Here is a 23,976-nt window from a genome sequence, read left to right as displayed (position 1 = left end):
ACTAACAAAAATTACGTGATTTAATTACACCACATTCTTTACATGAAATGTCAATATTCTTGGGGTATTTTTTAATTTATCTTAGTTACTTGATACATAGGTAATAAATTTATGCACTCATAGTCTGACTTCTTTGCAATATTACTAATTAAGACAAGCTCTTCAAGAACTCAAGTACCTGACTTTTCATAGATTTAAGTATAATCTGCCACCATCATGTTCTTTATGGAAATTGAATACATATTTTATGATAGATTTCAAATTTGAAGTAAACTAAACCTACAAATAAATACATCCGTTCGTTATGTATAATAATAATAATATTAAAGTATCAACAGCTAGCAATATAAATGTAGAAACAGCCTGTCATCAACTGTCACTGTCAACTTAAAATTACCAAAGAAAGTATAAAATACCTACCTACCTAGGTAGGTACATAAATATAACAGTTTAAACCTTAAATCTGAGTTTGATACTTTTTCCCTAACATATAGATTCAATATAGAATTGACCTATTTCCCGTTTATGAAATAGACATAGACGTCTTAAAATTCAAAATGAATCCGATGTCAATGGACCGAGATGAACCTTCCTCATTGTTATCATTTTCCTCCAATCACCCTCTAGAACAGTTTGTCCTTTTAGCAAAGGGAGCTAAAGGTTCTGCGTGCGCTGAACTCATCAAACAGGTTCTGGAGGCTCCAGGAGTGCATGTTTTCGGCGAGCTATTAGAGATGCCAAATATTAAAGAGGTTAGAAAACTTACCTTTATATCGATCAATTAATTCTAATACATTTTTAACCATTAAATGTATGAAACTGTCCGAATTCTATGGGTAGAAATCAATTTGGCGCTCTTGTTAAAATTCATTTTATTGTATTTTTCAGCTGGAGAGTGGACCTTATGCAACTCATTTAAAAACTCTTAATTTGTTTGCCTATGGCACATATAAGGACTACATTGAGAACAAATCGGACTATTTAGAATTAACCACAGTCCAGTGCAAGAAATTACAGCATCTGACCATTGCAACACTTGCAACACAAGAGAAATGTATCCCTTACAGTGTGTTACTTGAGGAATTGGATATTAAAAATGTTAGAGATTTAGAAGATCTTATCATTGAAGCTATTTATGCAGGTGAGTTGATTTTCCTACTATAGTGTATATACAAACAGTCCCTAATAAAAAAAGTGTCAGAGTTGTTGATTCATAAAACAGTATTAAAATTCAAGTTTGACTACATGCATTTTATACCTTGTTTTTTTCTTTTTCGAGTTATTCTTGTGGTGTATATGAGAAAACAATTCAGTGCCGAATTTGATGTAGTATCTAATTTATTTAGTTCATGTTTTATATAGATTAAAGCCACATATATAAAATGTGCATTGATAAAGAATACATATACACTAAATAAGCATAACTTCTAAAGTGTCCATATAAAAAAAAATCATTAAATCTTAAATGAATTTAGCTACCAATACAAATAGGAAACTGATGCTACAATGACATGAGCCATGAGCCCTACTATTATGTCTTCAGATAATTTAATGCATCTTAGTGGAATAAAGTTGGTATGAAGTCGTCGTGGCCTAAAGGATAAGACGTCCGGTTAATTCATGTTGAAGCGATGCAAAGGTGTTCGAATCTCGCAGGCGGGACCAATTTTTCTAATGAAATATGTACTCAACAAATGTTCACGATTGATTTCCACGGTAAAAGAATAACATAGTGTAATAAAAATCAAACCCGGCAAAATTATAATTTGCGTAATTACTGGTGGTAGGACCACTTGTGAGTGCGCGCGGATATCTACCACCGCCCTGCCTATTTCTGCCGTGAAGCAGTAATGCGTTTCGGTTTGAAGGGTGGGGTAGCCGTTTTAACTATACTGAAACTTTAGAACTTGTATCTCAAGGTGGGTGGCGTCTACGTTGTAGATGTCTATGGGCTCCAGTAACCACTTAACACCAGGTGGGCTGTGAGCTCGTCCACCCATCTAAGCAATAAAAAAATTACTTAATTAAAAAAAAAGTTTTATCATAAAAAATTCAATTACAATTTGAGGTTTTACAATATAACTATTGGTTTACCTTATAATTACAAGTACTTATGCTTAGTAAGTCAATGTTATGTTCCCTGTTTGAGTTTGTATGCCCTGAAAACAGTTTAACATCCTTTTATTTATCCATATAAGCATATATTTATTTTGATTTTTCTTTTACTATTTTATTTTGTTTTTACCTTCGTAGAAGGGGAGATCAATCTATTCCATGTGGTAGTAAGTAGTTGTAGGGAAACAAATAAATCTGAATGTGAATATAGCAAGCAAACATCAATAAACAATTACTTTCTAAAAATAGCATTTTTGCACTTCTCATTATGACCATGGCAACTAATTAACAATGCATTCCTTTTAATTATTACTTGTATAAAATTAAGTTCAATAAAAACCTCATTAGACAGATAGTGTGTATTCTTTATTTTACATCAATATAAACATAAATACAAAACATACATCACACAAAAGTAGAATGGGCAGTCTTATTGTCAAGAGGATTCTATTCCAGATAACCATGAAGTGGACAAGAATCACATGAGGAAATAAATTAACCGCAGTGTACTTATTAGTTAAAAGATATTTTTTTAAATATGCACAATATAACAATATATAGATATACAGTATAAACTCATTAGGAGTAGAATACCTTGACGATTTGAATATACATACATGATGTTGAACTATTTTACTGTTACAATAGACCACTCGCACGATAATTGGAAATAATTTACATACTATACTTCCATAGACATAATTCACGGCAAGTTGGACCAGGAATGTAAACGTGTGGAAGTGGACGTGGCCCTTGGCAGAGATGCGCGGCTTGAAGATGCAGCTTCCATTGCTGATGTCCTGGCCGACTGGTGCAATGCTTGTGAAGCAGTACTCAATTCTGTAGATCAACACATACAGAGAGCTAATCATCAGAAACAGAAGGCTATCAGACATCAGCAGGGTATAGAACAGAAGGTGAGTGTTATATTATCTAAGGTGCATGTATATTATATAACAATTCCTAAAACAAAAACATCATCATCAAATACAATGTTTGACCTTCTAAAAATCATATAGTTCTTATAAAAATCTTCGATCAACAATACTATTATTGATCAAGCTCAAAATAAAAAAAAATACATAACTTTATGACCCATTCGGAATGTAGGTTCACCACAAAGTATCAATCAGCAAGAAATTCAGAGCTTGCACTTTTAAAGATAAATGTATATTTACAGTTCTGGATGGAAATAGTCTTCAAAATTCTCTTAACTATTATTTTTTATCCTCCATATATATACAATTAGATTCAGATCCATAAGTAGACATGTGACATAGACAACTGCAGTGACACAGTTTAAAGGAGCATGCATTCGATTCACTATGCTTAGTGCGAGTTTTTTTACTTCTCGATCTTGTAAAAGTTAACCGTGTAGGAGTTAGAACAGTGTCCCTTCGTTTGCCGCTAGGTTCGCTGTTCCAACTTCATACTTATTTGAGTTAACTTTTACGCAATCGAGAAGTAAAAAAACTCGCACTACGTGCACAGAACACTGTCTATAGAAAGCAGTTTAGTGTCGCTTCTGTAATTGCTCGAAATCCTTTTTACCTTTCGAATATTTATCAATTCATAGTTCTGTTCAGCTTATTTGTAGAACTAGATGGTAATGGTCACTTTTACAAATATCTTAAATTTCATGTTTTACTGTAATTGTAAGTTTTAATATATTTCGCCATTGATGACAAACCAGAGTCCCAGGGATAGTACATAAGAAAACGTTTTGAAGTCCCGTAAAAAAACAGTCATGCATTACCAAACAGTAGATTATTATGAGAATTTGATTGAATACCTCAATTTGGACTCATGTATTATTACCTATGTTATAATATCAGTATGCTTAGTGCGATTTTTAACGTTCTCGATAGCGTAAAAGTTAGCCCAATTTTGTATGCAGTTGGAACAGCGCCCCTAGCGGAAAACGTAGGCAAACTTTCTCATTCCATACAAATATGAGCTAACTTTTACGCTATCGAGAACGTTTAAAAAACTCACACTAAGCACACAGTTGGATTCGGATTTAAACTTAGCATTACAAGGACCTTGATCACTGAAATAGTAAGACGAAAACTTCAAGTAACTCAAGTTAATTATTATTTCAGATTTTATACATAAAGAAGACGTTGAAGACTCAAGCAGAGAATGATGAGTCAGCGTCAGGTGCCAATGCCGAGCCTCACTCAGCACCCAAAAAGAATTCGAGCAAAAGCAAGACTGCACGTAACTCTGCCAAATTCTGGCAGAAGAGCACATAATTGAAAAACAGATTGAATTGTATTTTTAACCTTGTGATAATTTTTGAAATAATAAATATGTTGTAAGTGTATCGTATCGCATGTTTTTTTTTTCATTTGACAATTTTCCGTTCGGGAAAACGAAAAATTCAAGTAGGTATTGAAGTTGAAAACCACGGAAATTTTTAAATATGAAAAATGAACGGTGGATGGAGCAAGCTTCGGGAACTTGATGATTAGTATTTATTGGAAATGCCTACATATCGATACTAGGTTAAAGTTTCGCTAAAGTAATGTGTGGGTGAATTGTTCCTTTAAAAGATCTACAAAAAAGTCCGCGACAGCATATGTCTATATATTAAGGTTGGCTCACTATAACGTTTTTTATGTTAAACACATTTGTTATAAAATAAAGCATTATTTGTGAACTATTCCACGCAGACGAAGTCGCGGGCAAAAGCTAGTTACTTATATGAGGAGTTCTAGTGAAATAAAAACGAATTGAAACTTGTCTTTGATTTTCCTCCACTTCAAAAAAATTATTCCAGACTTTGGTGTCGTTATTTATTAGTATGTTATGTAGTACGTTGGTATACTGTAAGCGTTATTCTTTACTACCAATCTACCTAATCAGAATAGAGAGGAACATTGGCATTCTCTACGCAGGTACTCTATCGAATAATACATCTTGTGTGTGCTCAAGGGTTCATTCGAGACGATATTTCATCCGATTACTTTCCATCAAAAGGGCTACTAAACATTACCTAAGAATTCGTCCACTCATTCCCATTGCGTTTCAACAGATCGCACGTCCCATTAAAAATCGATCCAATTTTCTTCAGATTTAGATAGATTGTATATAAATCGTATGTGATGTAACTTCGATAGTCTGCTTAAAAATTTAGTCACGTCAGACGCTGTCCACTCACCCGGTTTCAAACCGTGATTACGGTTAAAATAATATTATACGATTTCTAAGTAACATTGCATCTGCGTGGAAACAAAACAGGAATTACATTTTATGTATAGTAAATATAAATTAGAGCAGCAAAATCTATGGATGACTGATCGTAGGGAATGAGTATTGTCGCCACGCACGGACGTGCCAGCCCATTTTTCAGCTTCGATGCTTAAACCGTTGCAGAGTCGAACTACAAATTATGCGAGAGTTAGGTCCCATGTAAATTAAGATAGCAGCCGTTCAAGAGAAGCGAAGTGCAAAATGTTAGAGGGATTTTCCCTTCGTTCGATATTAATTTCGTTCTATACAATGTAGACCCATCTGTACCATAATAGGATCTATTCTGTGTTCAAGATATAAACATGCCGCAAATCTGTGCTTTAGATAAATGTCAACCGAATATCTTTCACTTTCATGACTGAAGTTGAAAACCTTGAACGCCTATGTTTCCAGGGTAGCCAATTTAACACATTTGCTTCGATCTTAGATTTTCTTAGCTCATCATTACCAAGCAATTAAAAATTGCAAATTTTTAGACTTCTCCATTAAAATATTTGGACCACTGAAACACTACGGCTCATCGTATACTTTTTGTGGTGATTTATTGAATATCAATTAACTTCGTGTTACTGACTATTTAGGTATTCGTTTTACTGGTTTAATGACTGCCCTTAATAGATCTGACTTCTAAATAATTCAATGCTATATCCCCCTGATGTATGTTTTTTAAGATATAGCCTTACAAATTTTAATATGAGAAATATCTTATGCTACACTTATTCGAGTAGATGCTTTTAGAGCAATAATAACAGTAATAATTTGTAACCGCCTGTTAATTAAAAATAGCGAAGCGCTAAGAAACAAAAATGCTATTTAAAATTAGTTACCACTGTGAATAATTATCAAATTGATTTTTAAAAAAATGTTACTTTAAAGCTAATTTTTAAACTATTTTCGAAGTGAATTCAAAGCTATGAAGGTAAAGAGTTACAGTTAAATTTATTTTTAGTAGATAAATTAACTTTGCAACCCAGTTTACCAAACGTCAAACAACAGAGTGGGACGAAGCTTCGTTTTGTTTCAGCCGCGAACGAGAGAGCGAAAGTCTCGAATGGTTCGGACAGCGAGTCTGTTTTGTTGACGCAGAGGCGCAGCGTTTAAGTGCGCAGGCAGTGCAACGATTATCGTGTTAGCAGGCCACAAAAAAGTGATGTAAATAACACATTAAACATGATACTAATGTAAACAAAGTATGTATTACGTGAACACGTTTCTGGGACGCTATGATAGTGTGTTAAAGAACTAAAAATTTGTGCAAGAGCTATACACAACTCCATAGCAACGATTCTGTGAAAAACTACGACACAAGTGGCCGTCGTCGTCGCGTTTTCCACAATGATTCCGTAACAATTAATATAACTGAATAGACTTTATTATTTAATTCCGTAGGAGGCAATTGTTCAAAGAAGCGTCTGGACTCGAAGACCTTCGTGTATTGGATGTACAGAAAGGCAAGTATGTAGAATTGATCGTAATCACCTTTCACATACCGATCTATATTCACGGTCAAACTTGTTTACTCAATACCTACTTGTTTTATCGATGCACTGTCCACTCATTAAAAACCTACCTACTTATTAATTCCGTTAAGTAAATGCAGTCCTAATCATATTAAAATCCAATGGATATTATTGTTTCACAATCAGATAATAATTGTTATGAATTTTAGATACTATAATTATTGTTATGATGATGTTTATGTGGAGTTCTTTGTTATGGGGCTCAGCTGTTCGGAGGGCGGGGCGAGGTGCGGGGTGCGGGGAGAGACCGGTCGCGCAGGGTACCGCGCGAGTGCTCTTGCATTATTCCAGCTCACGTTCATGATATGAAAATATAACAACAGACTCGGTTTTATTGCCCCAATCGGTTAAAGTAGCAGTACTAAAGTGAGCACGGATCACAGTAGATCATAATATATCACAGGATAAATGACCGATATTACAAGAACTACGATCAGATAAAACACTTGTTTATTAAGGAATCTATTGTCGTAGATCAATAATCAAGATGATTATCAATGCACCAGTTTATTGAATTTTAAAAGATATCTCAATATAGAGTTAATTGTATAGTATAGATGGGTAGACGACCTTTACCTGATATTCAATTGTTACCGGGGCCCAACGTGAATACTATCCGCCGAATACCTGGAAAGTAGAGTTGGTAGTCTCAATTTTATTGTTCAATGCCTGTTCTACTATCAAAATTGGAACTGCTTCGCAACAGAAAAGACGAGTCGGTTGTAGCTGCCCGTGCTGACTTATATATTTTTTGCGATAGACGGGTTCTGTTAGCTCAAAGGCCTTTAGAGCTTTATACCAGGACAGATGGGCGGCACGAGCTCAGCCAGTAGGGGTCATCATAATCGGTTGCTCTTGGCAGAGCAGTCGTGGTCATGTGGAATTCTTGCTTATTAAAGCCTTGACAGATGTTTTCCATAGATTGCGAACCGAGGCCCGGCGCACACACTCGTTAAGTGGGGTTTCAGTAAGGTCTTTCACCTAATCAGTACAGCGCATGGGGATTCGTCCACGAGATCTCTTACCATTGACCTTACCGTGAACAACAAGTTTCTCGATAGATGCTGCTGGCAGTAGGGGTAGGATTTGCTAAAACCTACCCGAGTGCGAAGGAATTTAACAGCTCGAAGGCAGCTGCTTCGCGAATGCATCTAATACCGGATCGGAATCGCGACCCACTGAGACGATCCGTCGTGTAACTCAGCGTGATGAATCTATGAGCTAGATTTCACGTCGAATTCTTCCATGAGCTCGATAAGTAGAGTTACCAGAGTCCTTATATCTGCTCTATAGTGCTAGCGTTGCCGGCGTCTCATAAAAATATTAGTGGATCATGCTACCACCGTAGGCATGGTAGGCAGCGGCTTGGCTCCGCCCCTGGCATTGCTGACGTCCATGAGCGACGGTGACCACTTACCATCAAAGGCAATAGTAGGCGGTAGTTCTTTTTGACGCTCAACAAATATGTAAGTACTTTCATTTATGTTGAATAATTTTTTTTTTATTTGATTTGATTTGAATAAAAAAACCACCATTTATTTTTTTATTGCTTAGATGGGTGGACGAGCTCACAGCCCACCTGGTGTTAAGTGGTTACTGGAGCCCATAGACATCCACAACGTAAATGCGCCACCCACCTTGAGAATAAGTTCTAAGGTCTCAAGTATAGTTACAACGGCTGCCCCACCCTTCAAACCGAAACGCATTACTGCTTCACGGCAGATATAGGTAGAGTGGTAGTACCCACCCGCGCGGACTCATAAGAGGTCCTACCACCAGTAAAAACCAATTACGAATATGTGTAATTTCTCGATTTTTATTACATGATCTTATTCGAATTCTCGGAAACCGTACAGGTATAAGTATTACAGATATGGGATAAATTATAAAACAGCGATAATGCGCATACCTGTTTGAGCATTAATTATGAAACGAAATGAATGAACCATGGGCATCCTCCACACTTACCTACAGGGTGTGTATCGTTCTTGAGGCTGATATATACTTAGTCTGGCCATAAATACTGTTACAATAAAAAAATAAAAAAAATATATTGCAAATAACATTTATTATGTACTTTTACAGTGTTAGATGTTAGATTAATACATAAATATAAAACACTTTAAAGTATAAAAAGCTTATTCGAAGTGGTCTCCATTGGCTGCAATACAGTCCTTTAAACATTGAGGCCAATTATCAATAGAAGCACGCACTCTTTCCATGGGAAAATTTTTCTTCGAATTCTTTCCCTTACTGCTTTGACCACCTTTTTCGTACGAACACTACGTGGACGGCCAGATCTTTTTCTGTCACAAACAGAGGAGGTCTCATTGCACCTATTAATAGCCCGGTACACAAACATTTTACTAATACCAAGCGTATGGAGAGTTTTAAAAATTGCATTGGCTCCATACCTACTTTGTGTAATGCAATCACAGCGATTCGGTTCTCTTTATCACCCCACTCCATTTTAATATCGCAAAATATTGTACAATGTATTGGCGCCAAAATGAGAAAACTCAATGAGCAATCATATAAAAATGACAGATTCCAAATTCAAATGTAATATTTTGCTTATTTTTAATTGTAACAGTATTTATGGCCAGACTAAGTAAACTGCGAACCTAATAGATGTTGTTAAACATTATTCATTTATTAAGGTAAACGTAAATAGGTACGTATTTTTACAGTGAGTTCGTATTCAGTGAACCTGCAATTATTGCCATTACTTATTTTATTACGTGCGAAATACGAAGACCATTTAAAAGTTATTACATTTTAAACGTTATTTGTTAAATTATTGTCGTAATTAAGCGTCGCCGTCTCATCCAACTGTTCCGATTTATAGAACACTTTTTCCTACCTATTCTAGTAACCTCAAGCGGTTATTCTAGTTTCGCCGTACTAGTAGGTGAGCTCACGGGGCTCTAACCTGACGACGTTGCTAACACGAACCCTAGCAAGAGCTTTGCTTTGCAGAATCTACCACCGGATCGGAAACGCGACCCACTGAGAAGATCCGGCGAGAAACTTAGTGGGCTGTGTCTGTGGGTTAACTTACGACGAGATCGATGACCGGTGCTTAAGGTACCTAAAAGCATCGTTAGTGGATCGGGAGGATCCGAAATGACGTGTAATAGAACACTAGCGATCCGCCCTAGCTTCGCTTCGGGTACTGTAATTTATTATTGATCTTATCGAATGTTATATCTTCAAATTTCTTAATATCGCGCACTCAGTTATTAGTACTCATAACTATTCAAATATTTGTCCAAATGATGTAGTGTAATAAAAAAGTGTATCTACTTTAAATACCAGATGCGATACAAGTATTTATTTTGATATAAGAATCAATTTGTTACTACGAAATGTGCGTTAGAAATAAATTATCAATTTTTATTGTATTTATGGTTCACTATTTTGGCTATAATGGCTTACACATAAAACAAAGATATATGCTGTCGCGGGGTTTTTTGTAAGACTATTTTGTGTAATTCACACTATATACATATTTATAAATTATAGTATATGTGTTACTCTGACGTGTAAGCTATATTATTGTAAAATTTCATCAATATCCAGTAGTTTTTGCGGGAAAGAGTAATAAACACACATCCATACATTCTTACAAACTTTCGCGTTTGTAATAAATATTCTTAGGATTCTAAATAAACCCTATCGGTTTACCCACCGTTCTCTGATTTATCTTTGATTCGGTCGCTACCAGATTACCCTGGACAACCGCTAGCGATTCAGCTAAGGCAATCTGAGAGATTTCCTGGGTCATTCTCATTCGCGAAGCAGCTGCTCTTGAGCTGTTAGGTCTCCTTCGGAGGCGCTCGGGTACCTGTTAGCAAATCCCACCCCTCCTGGCTGAGCCTTTGCTCGCCCACCTGTCCTGGTGAAACTGGAAAGGCCTCCGGGCCACCAGTAAATATTCAATCATAAAAATAAAAATAAAAATAAAGATTTCCTGGGAATTCAATCGAAATTGGCGCAGCTGTTTTTAATTGTGTGTATAGGGACACACATTGACCTTTATAGATAGAGGAAACGTTCCCGTATATTGAGTACAGGTACATACATTCTGTCTATTTTTGCCGGGGAAACATTTATTCTCGTGTTTAAGCTTATGAAAGTAGCGTGTAAGCCTATCGAGATTCTAACATATACCTAATATCTATTAAGGTAACCATTTAACACCGCATAGACTAACAACTTGTGCCTGCATAAAATAGAAAAAAAAATAGAACTCTTGAAATTATCTGTGTATATTAAGGGTTTTTTTTAAATAGCCATCTTGGGTAAACGGACACTCTCCTAATATATTTTCTAGGGTTTTAATATAAAAACCAATTGAGCATTGTTTGACATTGATTTTCAGGATTAGCTTTGATTGTGTATGAACTGTACCTGATAGAAATTGAGCAATTTAAAAATAACACACGCTAAAAATGGAGTGTGACCTAAATTAAAGTCTATTCGAAGCCGCGGTCAGTCTTGCAACGCTTCACACATAAGGTTTCCGCTTACAATAATGACATAAACCGTCTGAAGTCAGTACGTACATAAAGACATCCCTTCAATTGACTTCCGTAATAATCCCCACAGAAGCGATAGATTAGCATTTTATTTAATTAAGTACTAGTTTATTAGATAGAAATGTACGTCAACGCGAGAACGAATACTCAAATTATCCAAATGTCAAGTTAATGTTTAAAGTGCCAGACAAAGATATGTTAAAGGTAATTAATCTTTTTTTCCCTACCTGTGGTATCACCACCTTAAGAGGCTATATCGGCTTCACCCTAACGTGCAGGTGAGCTCACGGGGCTTAAACCGGAGTGGTGCTAAAACTGGCCATAGCAAGAGCAGTGCTTTGCAGAATCTACCACCAGATCGGAAAAGCGACCCACTGAGAAAATCCGGCGAGAAACTCAGTGGGCTGTGTCTGTGGGTTAATTTACTCGTCGAGCCCTTCCTCGCAAGCGACGGGTTCGACGAGGACAGTGACCGGTGCTTGTGGTACCTAAAAGCACCGTTAATGGGACCTGGGAATGGAATGGATCGGGAGGATACGTAATGACGTGAAAAGATTAATTGTAAAATTCAAGATAAACTACCCGTAACTTATTCTTTAATGGCTTTTCGATATCTTATTTTTGCGAGCTTTATGTTTAGTAAGAATACGGGCCGCCCGATAATGGGCACGGAGGCTCGATCTACACGACGATCTTTACATAAAAAGCATTGAACTTCTGACGTCACGCTTTCTTAAAAATATTCCGGGCATCAGACACTCCGCTCCATCATATATTATCAACGAATTGCTTATTACATAAGTAAAAGCAATGATACTGGTTTCTGGACGATACAGACAGCGAAAAGTAAAACAGAGCGTTCGGTAATCTCAACCGTCCAGGCAATCGTAGTCAAACCTCGCTTTAGACCAGCCTTTCCCAAAGTGGGCGATAATGCCCCCTTGTGGCAGGCCTAAAGGTAAGAGACCCAGAAAAAAATGGGAGCGTTGTGTAGAGGCTTAGGAGGCGATTTGTAATTTCATCTAGGAGGACTCTTAGACAGCGACTGAGCTCTCGCTATGGTGGTTTTTAGTAAGGTGAAAAAATGAAGGCGCTAAAGAATAATTTATTCTCAAAGTGGGTAGTAGAAAAAATAAGTTTGACAAGAAGATAAAATACACGCTACAGTTTAGACAGTCCAATCCAATCCCATTTCAGCTTCTTGAATGATTTCATAACGCCTTGTAGGTATATAAAATGATAGAATATGTCGCCCTGAAACAACTTTAGTAACACGGACCAGATAAAATCAAATGACAATAATCATCTCGATATCTGCGATAGCTGTAACCTTTTTTTGAAGTGAAACTTCTTTAGGCGCATGAGGGTAACAATTTTTAGGATATACGTGAAGTTAAAATATCAATTCACAGAGGGCGCTACCTCATACTATAAAAGGTGATTTACAAATATTTACTAATGACAAAATTTTACTAATAATATACTTGGACATTTAGGATAATTGTATTTTAATTTTTGAAGGTTTCACTTCTAGCACGTGTGAATTGCACACATGTTATTTTTTTTCCTCTACCTATGCTGATAGCCTTGAGAGACTATTTCAGCTTCGCCTTGACGTGTAGGTGAGCTCACGGGGCTCAAACCGGAAGTGTTGCTAACACTGGCCCTAACAAGAGAAATGCTTCGCAGCTGTAACTTTACTAAGCATTCAAAGCGTCGGATCTTTCTAAATGGACGAAAGATAATAAATATGGCGGTACTAATCATGTCTACGGCTAGTAAAATCCTCCTAAATTAAGGTATCAATCAATACGTGAAATTGTTTTTAAATGCATTAACGTAATTACGAGAACTGATATTTTTTCATTTTACGTAAATTAAATACAATAAATATTAATCTAACCTACAGTTGTTACAATGAATTATAATTATTTATATATATTTCTTTCTAAAAGGTATATTACAAATAGACAGCCCACTGAGTTTCTCGCCGGATCTTCTCAGTGGTTCGCGTTTCCGATCCGGTGGTAGATTCTGCGAAGCACGGCTCTTGCTAGGGTTCGTGTTAGCAACGTCATCAGGTTTGAGCCCCGTGAGCTCACCTACTAAAGTTAGGGTTACGCTGAAATAGCCACTAGGGCTATCAGCTTACGTAGGAAAAAAAACACAAATAGAGATTAACCTTATCATTTATTTTGTTAGCTCTCTGAAAGAGTTGAAGTCTGTACTAGGTTCAAAAATCTGTATTACTGATCTCCAGGCTCCTTCCTTCTTAGGATAGATTTGGATAGGGTATGTCGTGAACAGATATCGCGGGCTAGTGTTGAGAGATCATTAGGTGTTATCATTTAAGTAGGTCATTATGCGTGTGAGTGTGTGAATACGTATGTAGGTACATGTGGGTTTGCGCGTGTTGTTTTTGTGTGTGTTGTACGAGTAAGTGTGTGTCTGCATCTATGTGTGTATACAAATGTACATAGGTATGGGTGAATGAATTAATCATCTTAATTGCTCTGCGTGTCAATTATGAATGTATATAAAATCACGTAAGAGATCGAAGTCTCAAATTGTTGATGACAAATATGTATGTAAGCCAACATTCAAACTAACCATAGTGATGCTTATCCAAGCTTTTTACTGGTGGTAGGACCTCTTGTGAGTCCGAACGGGTAGGTACCACCGCCCCACCAATTTCTGCCGTGAAGCAGTAATGCGTTTCGGTTTAAAGGGTGGGGTAGCCGTTGTGACAATACTGAGACCTATATCTCAAGGTGTGTGGCGCATTTACGTTATAGATGTCTATGGGCTCCAGTAACCACTTAACACCAGGTGGGCTGTGAGCTCGTCCACACATCTAAGCAATAAAAAAAAGAAAAAAAGCAGATTCAAAATGTACCATGCCACCGGTACTATATTTCGCTTTCGTCTGCCCGCGCAGACATCAAAACATCGTAATAATGCATCTATTGTATTTTAAAACCAGAAAGGACCATGTCTATAATCCGTATACAGCGGCGTTACACAATAATTCACCGGTTTCAAGGCACGGAAAATTAAACTGTCCACATAAATAATCTTGTGGTGCAAATGTTTTGCCCGCGTAATAAATGTTTTACGGTTTCCCTTCGAGCTCGCACACGAGAAAGGCTACGTTAGAACGAAAGCGAGACGCGAAAGTTTGGAAGCCGATTCTACAAGTCTACTCACTACTACTCTTTTTTTTTTTTATTGCCTTTGTAGGCAGACGGGCATACGGCCCACCTGATGGTGAGTGGTTACCGTCGCCCATGGACTTCAGCAATGCCAGGGGCAGAGCCAAGCCGCTGCCTACCGCTTAATACTCTCCACAAGCCTCGTTTGAAGAAGGACATGTCATAGCGCTCGGGAAACACCGTGGAGGGGAGCTCATTCCATAGCCGGATGGTACGTGGCAAAAAAGATCTCTGGAAACGCACTGTGGATGACCGCAGTGGCTCCAGGTAGTATGGATGAACTCTACTCCGGTGGCAGGCGGTGCGATGGTAAAAACGAGATGCTGGTATCATCTCGAACAATTCCTCAGAGCACTCCCCATGGAACATACAGTACAAAATACAGAGGGAACCGAAGTCCCTCCGCAGACCCAGAGGCTCCAAACGACTCATTACTCATTACTATTTTATTATTACTATTATTTTTACTGGTGTTATGATGTCTTGTGAGTCCGCACGGGTAGGTACCACCACCCTGCCTATTTCTGCCGTGAAGCAGTAATGCGTTTCGGTTTGAAGGGTGGGGCAGCCGTTGTAACTATACTGAGACCTTAGAACACATATCTCAAGGTGGATGGCGACATTGACGTTGTAGATGTCTATGGGCTCCGGTAACCAGTTAACACCAGGTAGGCTGTGAGCTCGTCCACCCATCTATGCAACAAACAAAAAACTGTACATGCCACAAATAAGAAGTGTTTGTTCATAGATACAATTACAAAAGAATAGTTTAGATACTTAGTTTTGAGCTTAACACTAAGGATTTCCTTCGGTTTTCGGGTTTCGTAGACCTATTTCAAACTATTTTCACGTCTTAAACTCGCCTTTATTATTTTCAATTTATTATTTCTAATATTTCTTATGCTTCATAGTTTTTGTGGTCACATCTAAGGAGCTGACTACAGTTTATCTTTCGATCAAATTATTGGGACGTTTAAAAAAGGATAATAAACTCGAGATTAAGCTGTATAAGCCGTTTTGCTTAATCTAAGCTTTGAATTACGTCTGTGGATGAATAGTATTGGTTCAGAATTTAATATTAAAAAAAAAAGACGTGCCCGCTGAGTTTCTTGCCAATTCTTCTCAGGACGGAGGCTAGTTTTTGTGAATTGGCGGTAGTTCTTTTGACGTTCAACAAGTATGTACTTTCATTTATGTTGATTTGATTTGAATGCTTTATGATATATTATAGCTTTCACTCGGACTGAACCCTTGAAGGAACTGAGTTCAACGTTGCAACCGCACGTACCAGTGTAAAAGCACGCTTCTAAGCTCGGGTTACAACTTAGCTATTGTTTAATTTTATTTCATATCACCGAGTGCGGAACAACATAATGTGGGTTTCATTCATGTGCGTTTAAAAATTCACGTCATAGTCAAAAGCCCTTTGAGATTGCAATGCATGGAAAATTCTGAAAAATACACGAAGTCATATTGTCACGTTGTGGAAAGAAATTAAAATTTATCAACTCTCAGAACACACATAATACAAATAATTCGTTGATACGATTACTATCAAACTCTCGTACGTGTAAAATGGTTTATCTTCCCTCTCTATCTATCTACTAATCGATCAGAGATAGTCCTGATTTAAAATAAAAGAAAATCTAATTCATATGGATGTTACGCCGGTAAAAGTAATGCCATCTATCGTCGATTAGTCGAACGAATATCGAAGGATCTAGTAGTACCTAGAACGCTCGAAAAGTACAACGCCATCTATTGTCAGATAGCGGAAACACACAATACTAGACTTTTGTGGTATATTCTTGACGATTCTAGGGATTTCGTCTCGACTATAAAAGCGTTGCAGAGATGGCACGCAGGCGGTCAATATTCGGAATTACTCGAAGCTATACAGCGGACGGATCACCTGAAGCGAAGCAGAAGAAGAATGAATTGAGAATTTTAAAGTGTTTTAAGTGTTCTAAGTGTTGAATACAGTTTTTAAGTTGTACTCCGGTAGAATTTTTATTTATCCCGATCCCTAGCGCGTAACATGGAGTACCTAAATATTTACAGACAGAATGCCTATTTTGGTGAGAGGAATGTCATAGAAGTGAGATCTAAAGTCAGAAAGCGGATATGGTTCAGCAGTGGCGCGACTGTAATTTTATATAAATGTAAAAGTAAAATTAGTTTACGAAACAAAACAATAAGAATTTCACTTATTCGAGAACTTAAGCATTTAGAGGACTTACTTCGCTTTGATTTAACGAAACTAATTAGCTTTATCGTCCGGTATAAATGAAATGTAATATTACGATTAACTTGCGTGATTTCACACACTCAAAATCGAGGACAAATTTCAACCTTATAAATAATAATAGCGATCACATTGTCGGCGCCTACGGTTAGCGTGGTATGGACATGTGATGCATAGAGAGGAGATGCATGTGACTACGAAATGTATGGAAATGGTACTGCAAGGTAGAGGGGGAAGAGGTCGACCGAAGAAGACATGAATGGAGTGTGTGTGAATGACGATATGAGAGAGAGAGGTGTGAGTATTGAAATGACGGCCGATAGAAGAGAATGGAATAGAAAATTCGCTGTGCCGACCCCACCTAGTGGGGTAAGATGTAGATAAAGAAGGTGCTTGACGTACCTAAAAGCACAGTTAATGGATGGGAAGGATTCGTAATGACCTGTTTTGGGCGACGTCGACTGTTTACCATTCGGTCTACAGGTTCGTATGTGAGAACTGAGAAGGCACTAACCATGACCGCTATTAAATAAATATTTCTTATAAATGTTCCTAAAAACATCACTTACTGGTCGTCTTCTCAGACCGCACGGGTAGGCTCCACCAATCTGCCTATTTCAGCCGTGAAGCAATAATTGTGAGTTTCGGTTTGAAAGATGCAGGGGTAGCCGTTGTGATGTAAATCTGAGACTTAGAACGCATATCTCCAGATTGGTGGCGGCATTTACATTGGTTATGTCCATGGGCTCCAGTATCCACTTAACGTCAGTTGGGCCGTGAGCTCTTCTAGCTCAGCAATAAAAATTAAAAATAAACTCTAAACAGGTAGGATATAAGGTCGGTAATAGGCATAGGTGTTAGGTCCCTCACAGCACCTTCAGTTGTATTGTCTGGAAATGCAGCTTACGTAGAAAGATGAGGCAATAAAACATTCTAAAGTTACGACCACACCGGACGACCTCACCTGATATCCATAGTGCAACGAACTTTCATCTGCACAATGGCGTTTTCTACGATATTAATGGCTATTGTGTTCCCTTGACAAAAGCGATATCGAATAACGCCGCGTTCGCTTTCCACGACATGACGCTTTGTTTAATTTGTCACTTATATTTAATTCGTTTAACGTTTAAGTTTCAAACGTTTTTGCTGTGATTTATATCTTTATTATAAAATTGCTTTAGTGCTTAGGGTTTCGGCTGTAAACGATAACCGCCTATTGGTTAATTGGAATATATTTTGAATTCGGATAAATGGGCAGTTTTCGTAACATAAGTAAACATTAATAATTAACTAGTGGTCCCGCAGTAGTCGAAATTCGACTATAATGAATTGAAAAGTCAAAGACTATTTACTTCTGTAATCACAGATTTTGCCAAGTCTACACTATAAACAAATATTAATAAAGACAAACAATATTAATAATATTTTCTATCTCTCTCTATTCTCAATTTGACCACACACTTTAAGCATTAACTAAAGTTTGACAATCAATAAAGAGTATATATACATATGTGTGTGTGTCAAATACATGGCAGTGTGTGTAATGTTTTCTTTATTGATTTAATGTATCTTTTATGCATTATTAAAAAAAAATATTAGCATTGTGCACTTCTTCTCTATATTCTCTGTAAGTGTGGAAAATTTCATACTCCTCCGTCAGCGCAATTTTCGTAAAAAGGGATACAAAGTTTTTGCTTCACGTATTAATAAATAGAAGGGGCAGTTTTAAAAAAAAAAAATTTTTAAATTAGGTACTTAGATGGGCTCAGCTTGTGTGTCAGATGGTTAACAGAGTCTACCGACATCAACAACATAAATGGCGCCACCCACTTGGAGACACGAGTTCCACGAGTTCTGAATCTAAGTATTACAGTACAACGGCCGCTTGAAACTTCAGACCGGAACGCATTACTGCTTCACGGCAGAAATAGGCAGGTTGGTGGTACTTACATGTGAGGGTTCACACGACGCCCTACCACCAGTAAATGCTGTGAGCCGACAGGGACCGTTAGCATCGTGCTAACTAGTTCTGCACTGAAGTACCGTGCGTTCAGTGTGCTTAGTGCGAGCTTTTTAACGTTCTCGATAGCGTAAAAGTTAACTGAAATTTGTATGGAGTAGTAATGTTTGCCTACATTTGCCGCTAGGGGCGCTGTTCTAACTCCATACAAATTTGAGTTAACTTTTACGCCATCGAAAACGTTAAAAAACTCGCACTACGCACAAAGATTTGAATAGTGCGATAGCGTTTACACAATATTGAGACTTGTTCCCTTTATCCGCTCAGGGGATTCCTGGTCATGCCATTAGCATTTACTAATCTAAAAAAAAAACAAAAGAAAACCACTGTGAACTGGATAGATATATACGGCAATCAATACCGTCTTTACTATAAGGGCACACGGGGCCCGTGCCCAGGGACCCCATTCTCAGGGGGCCCCTAAGGACTGACAATTTCTCTCACACATTTATTCGGTTTCCGTTATCGTGATCGTAACCAAAAAACCAGTAGCATTCTAATATCATTAATGACATATTATATCATAACGTATTTGATTACCTATAATAAATGGTCATACTCAGTAAAAAAATGTTATTATAATTCGCTTTTTTTACTTTCCAAAAGGGCCTCAAATTCTTGTGTGCCCAAGGGCCCCAGCCTAAATTAAGACGTCCCTGACGGCAATATATATATGGCAAACGTAAAGTATTATTTCGTGGCAACAACATCTCATTCGGACCACGGTCCTACGTTATACCGAATAAAGTTTAATTAAATCGAAAACATTAGGTTCCCGAAACGTTTCGTGACGCTCCTTCCACCGCTTATTACGTTAAAAAACCCTGTTTTATCCCCGAATCCATTAGTGGTAAAACTAATTATTAGGTCGGAGTTCCGTCGGTGAAACGTATACATATATAAATGCCCTTCGCCGGGCGATTTATGAATTGTTATTTGTTTACAAATAAGTGAATACTAGTTTTTGAAGTTATTGAAGTTATACTTCTCTAGGCGCGTTATGAAAAATTTATGAGAGTGAAAATTTACGATGCGCGCGCACTGTGACACAAAATTAACAGAATGAAGTTGCCCACTAAATCGCTCATTACAATACGACTGACGTAACTTGGCGAGTCTGAATATAGCCGGAGGTGAACTTTCGCGCATTTACACTCGTAAAAAAAGTGTTATTAGCATTAATTTTTTAGTAATATAAATGACAAAATTATTATTTAATATAAGTCATACTAAATATTATTAAATTATTAACGTTAAATATCTATTATTAATTATTTAATATTAAAAAAAAAGAAATAAATTTAATCAAAATAAAGTATAACTTCTTACGCGCGTACATAAGTACACGCACCTTTTTTATTTATTTGACTTTGTATATTTTTTTACGACCTTTCAATTTGAAGTTGGAGTTTTTGTTATAATAGCGGATAGAAAGAAATATGTAGATCGGTGCCTACCTGTGTGAGCTTACAATACGTTCTACGTTCAGTACCTAAGTACGTACGTTACGCTTTTGTATTTTGTGACATCTAGAATGTTCCATTTCGAATTCGAATTCGACAAGGAATTGTCGTTATTGTATTTTTTTGTGGTTTTCGCAAGCCGTAAACGTAATTCGTGGTATACGGACGACTTTAAAACTGTAGAGTATTCGATACGTCGGAAATAATTAATCGAACACTATAATGGCGACATTAAAACGTAAAAGTATTTTCTAATTACGATCCTATTCGGGTTAAGAAAATCGAAGTCCGAAAAAAACTGACAAAATAAAATTTAGATACAAATTTAAGTATGAATTAATAAATGAAGTTTACAAAAAAAAAAAAGCGTTCCAATTTGTTTGTCGCGTTTGTACGGTTTTGTGGAAATAATTAAGTAAATTATATCCAATCAAAACGAACAGACAGCTTCTGGGAATACTTTCGGGCTGACATGAAAACAGCACTCAAATAAAATAGTATTTAATTGGAACGGGGCAAGGAGGCTTCGTTTATCGTTGGAAACTCACTATTTTCCTGAATTGCGAATTACAACCCCTAAATACATTACTAAAATATGATTTTCGTAGATGATAAATACAGTTTATTTGTTAAATATTATTTTACAACATGCTTTCGTTATTGAAGGAATCATTCGAATTGTTACAAAAACAATTTGTATTTTCGAATAAAATTCATCAACAGTATAATTAAATTACAAAAGGGAATAGAAACGTAAATTGTAATAGACTTTTATCAACGTCAAATCTCACGGCCAAGATTATATCGAACGCCCGCTTAATTAGGTCCATTCTCGGGCTAATGAAACTTACCACAATTTCATTGTCACTGATTTTTTACCTGCAACTTAATTAGAATTAGAATGTATAGGAGTCGCTGTGAAAATCTTTGTTCATAGCGATGGATAGAAATAAGAAAGCGCTTAGAATTTTGAATAATAGTAGCAGCTGTATGAGGATGCGTATAGACACGACAGTTCTTTTTATCTGCTCAGATGCAAAATGCTATAAGCGTTTTAATTTTAACATAGACAACAGTATTATTGATCACGAAGCCATAATTCACTTACGTCAAATGCAAATTCCATACCAGACCCAAAAGCTTATATCACGTTCATCTCTGACTTTTGTAAATCGTTTTTGTCTTCAGAATACGTATTAGTTTAACTATATTTTGCTTTCAAAAAGACTACACACATTAGTTTTAAAAGTATTTTGACTGTTTCATAACGATCTATCTATACAAAGCTGTAGGGCTTTTACTATTGCTGTACCTTCGCCCTTCGCATTGCACCTTGCGATCGAATCTTCGCGATGGATAACGCTATGAGAACATTTGTGCATGTTTCCGAAACAACTTCGAAACCGAAGACCTATATATATTACTGGCAATTTCTTGGGTATTTTATAAGTCTACTTCGATTGATGAAAACTGTAAATGTTATTGGTAAAATAAAAGTTAAATTGAGAATAGATTAAACCGTAGAAGAGAATTAAGAAAAGAAGAGATTAAACCGTAAAGCAATGTTTGTGCGACTCCCGATCCACTAACGGTGCATTTAGGTACCTCAAGCACCGGTCATCGTTCGGTGGTATATCACGTCATCTCGAATCCTCCCGATCCACTAACGGTGCTTTTAGGTACTTCAAGCACCGGTCACCGTCCTGACGTCGACGAAATTAACTCTCAGACACAGCCCACTGAGTTTCTCGCCGGATCTTCTCAGTCGGTCGCGCTTCCGATCCGGTGGTAGATTCCGCGAAGCACGGCTCTTGCTAGGGTTCGTGTTAGCAACGTCATCAGGTTTGAGCCCCGTGAGCTCACCTACAAACGTTAGGGTTACGCTAAAATAGCCCCTAAGGCTATCAGTTTAGGTAGGAAAAAAAAAAGTGGTATATTCTGCGAAGCACGGCTCTTGCTAGGGTTCGTGTTAACAACGTCGTCAGGTTTGAGTCCCGTGAGCTCACCTACTAGTTAAGGTTCCGCTGATATAGCCTCTCAAGGCTGTCAGCTTAGGTAGGAAAAAAAGCAATGTTTAGTTATTGCGAAGAATAACGTAAACGAATCCGTAAAAAAATTATTATCGAAAAAAGTATGTTATCCAGCTTGCAATATGTTTATCCTTTGTTTTTTTTTTCGGGTAGCAATAACAGAAATCAACACATTACAATTTATTTTTCCACAAACACTGTCTATGGTCCGTCGTATAAAGACGCATTTCTCTATTTTAAAACACGCAAAGGAATCTCGCAAGCTGTAATCCGATGTAATAGGAAGGAAATAGTTAATTTTGCTATTCCCTCGGCCCCGTTGCGAAACATCACAAACATAACGCCCTAGGGATTCACTTTCTCTTGCTCCGAATCCTCTTGGTGACAACGCTACCTACTGACCCAGTTTCACTCGAAAATTCAATTATTTTTGTTGTGAATTCTCGATAATAATGAATAAGTAAGCCTGTTGAGTTTGTTATTATAGTACTAGCTGACCCGTCAGACTTCGTAGTGCCTCAATCGATAAATAAAAGACCTAAACTTTTGTATAAAATAAACTTAAAACAAACAAAACGAATCCGTCCGACGGGGAACACATCAAAGGAAAAACAAAATTGTTATTGTTGTTTAATTCCGAGCATTTTCATATTTATATACCTTTTAAACCTTCTCTGGACTTCCACAAATAATTCAAGACCAAACTTAGCCAAATCGGTCCAGCCGTTTTCGAGTTTTAGCGAGACTAACGAACAGCAATTCATTTTTATATATAGAGATTATTTATAGGTGTATATGTGTAATTCTTACTCACTCGTGTTTGTCATTGAATTCCTTTATTTCTCGACCGATTTTGACCAGGAATTTTTTAGCGTGTTCGTATCGGTCTCTGGTTTGAAAATGGACGTGATTCGAATTACGTTAGATGACGCTGTCATATGGTTCTAGGTTGTTTTATTTATTTTCAAGGCAAGACGACGTTCTTCACATTTTGTGTATGTACCGTCCAAACTGGAATCCATGATAGGGATCCATCGAGCCGTGTGGGACTGTATTCGGGTTGCCAGACGCTCGTATTTCCGGGAACGTCCCGTATTTTAGGCTTAATTTAAAATGTCCCGGCGGGACTGACTGTCCAGTGTTCGAACTGTACGATTATAATTGTAACGATTTTTATAAATATGTTAAAACCGTTAAAAATATGTTAAAACTGACTTGCTCCTCGGAGAAATATCAAAAAAAATATAGAGAATGTCACTATATAAATTTGTTTTCCATTTGTCCCGGGTAAAAAAAGCATTTTGTAGGCTGAAAAAAATCTGGCAACCCTAGACAGTATCCTGGTTGCCGTGACAATAACCACTTATCGGGTATTCTTCAGGTATGTATTCTCGTCTACTTACAAGGGCAATAAAAACTTATGCCACACGTGCCTATAGGATTCAATAAGAGCTCAACGCTAGATGGTCTCGATTGGCCCTCTAAGGAAACTTAATTTTGTTTTGAAATGCTCATCAGCCGGGCGGGGCATCGACTTTTTCCACAGCTGCATTTCACTCGATGACGTCAGCG

The 23,976-nt window shown here is 37.2% G+C and overlaps 2 protein-coding genes across 3 annotated transcripts in view; both read left to right on the top strand.

Annotated features, from left to right (window-relative positions):
* Positions 1-165: 165 nt before the first annotated feature.
* Positions 166-4,446, top strand: LOC101746178 (COP9 signalosome complex subunit 7b). Its single transcript, XM_004924061.5, has 4 exons — positions 166-752; positions 889-1,141; positions 2,812-3,032; positions 4,218-4,446. The coding sequence occupies exons 1-4, from the start codon at positions 558-560 to the stop codon at positions 4,368-4,370; spliced, it is 822 nt and encodes a 273-aa protein (XP_004924118.1). The 5' UTR covers positions 166-557; the 3' UTR covers positions 4,371-4,446.
* Positions 4,447-6,342: 1,896 nt separating this feature from the next.
* LOC101735597 (protein yippee-like) overlaps positions 6,343-23,976 on the top strand; it is a 165,134-nt gene continuing 147,500 nt past the window's right edge. The window contains exons 1-2 of one of the 2 annotated variants that reach the window (XM_062669662.1): positions 6,382-6,522; positions 6,760-6,821. The gene's annotated coding sequence lies outside the window, so the exon portion shown is untranslated. Of the gene's footprint in view, positions 6,822-23,976 lie in introns of both variants that reach the window. The other variant, XM_038012488.2, reaches the window with a different exon arrangement.

This window comes from Bombyx mori, chromosome 8 (genome assembly GCF_030269925.1).
Source record: "Bombyx mori chromosome 8, ASM3026992v2".
Lineage (NCBI taxonomy): Eukaryota > Metazoa > Arthropoda > Insecta > Lepidoptera > Bombycidae > Bombyx > Bombyx mori.
The sequence above is the reverse complement of the archived record's forward strand: the minus strand, read 5'-3'. Positions and strand labels throughout refer to the sequence as shown.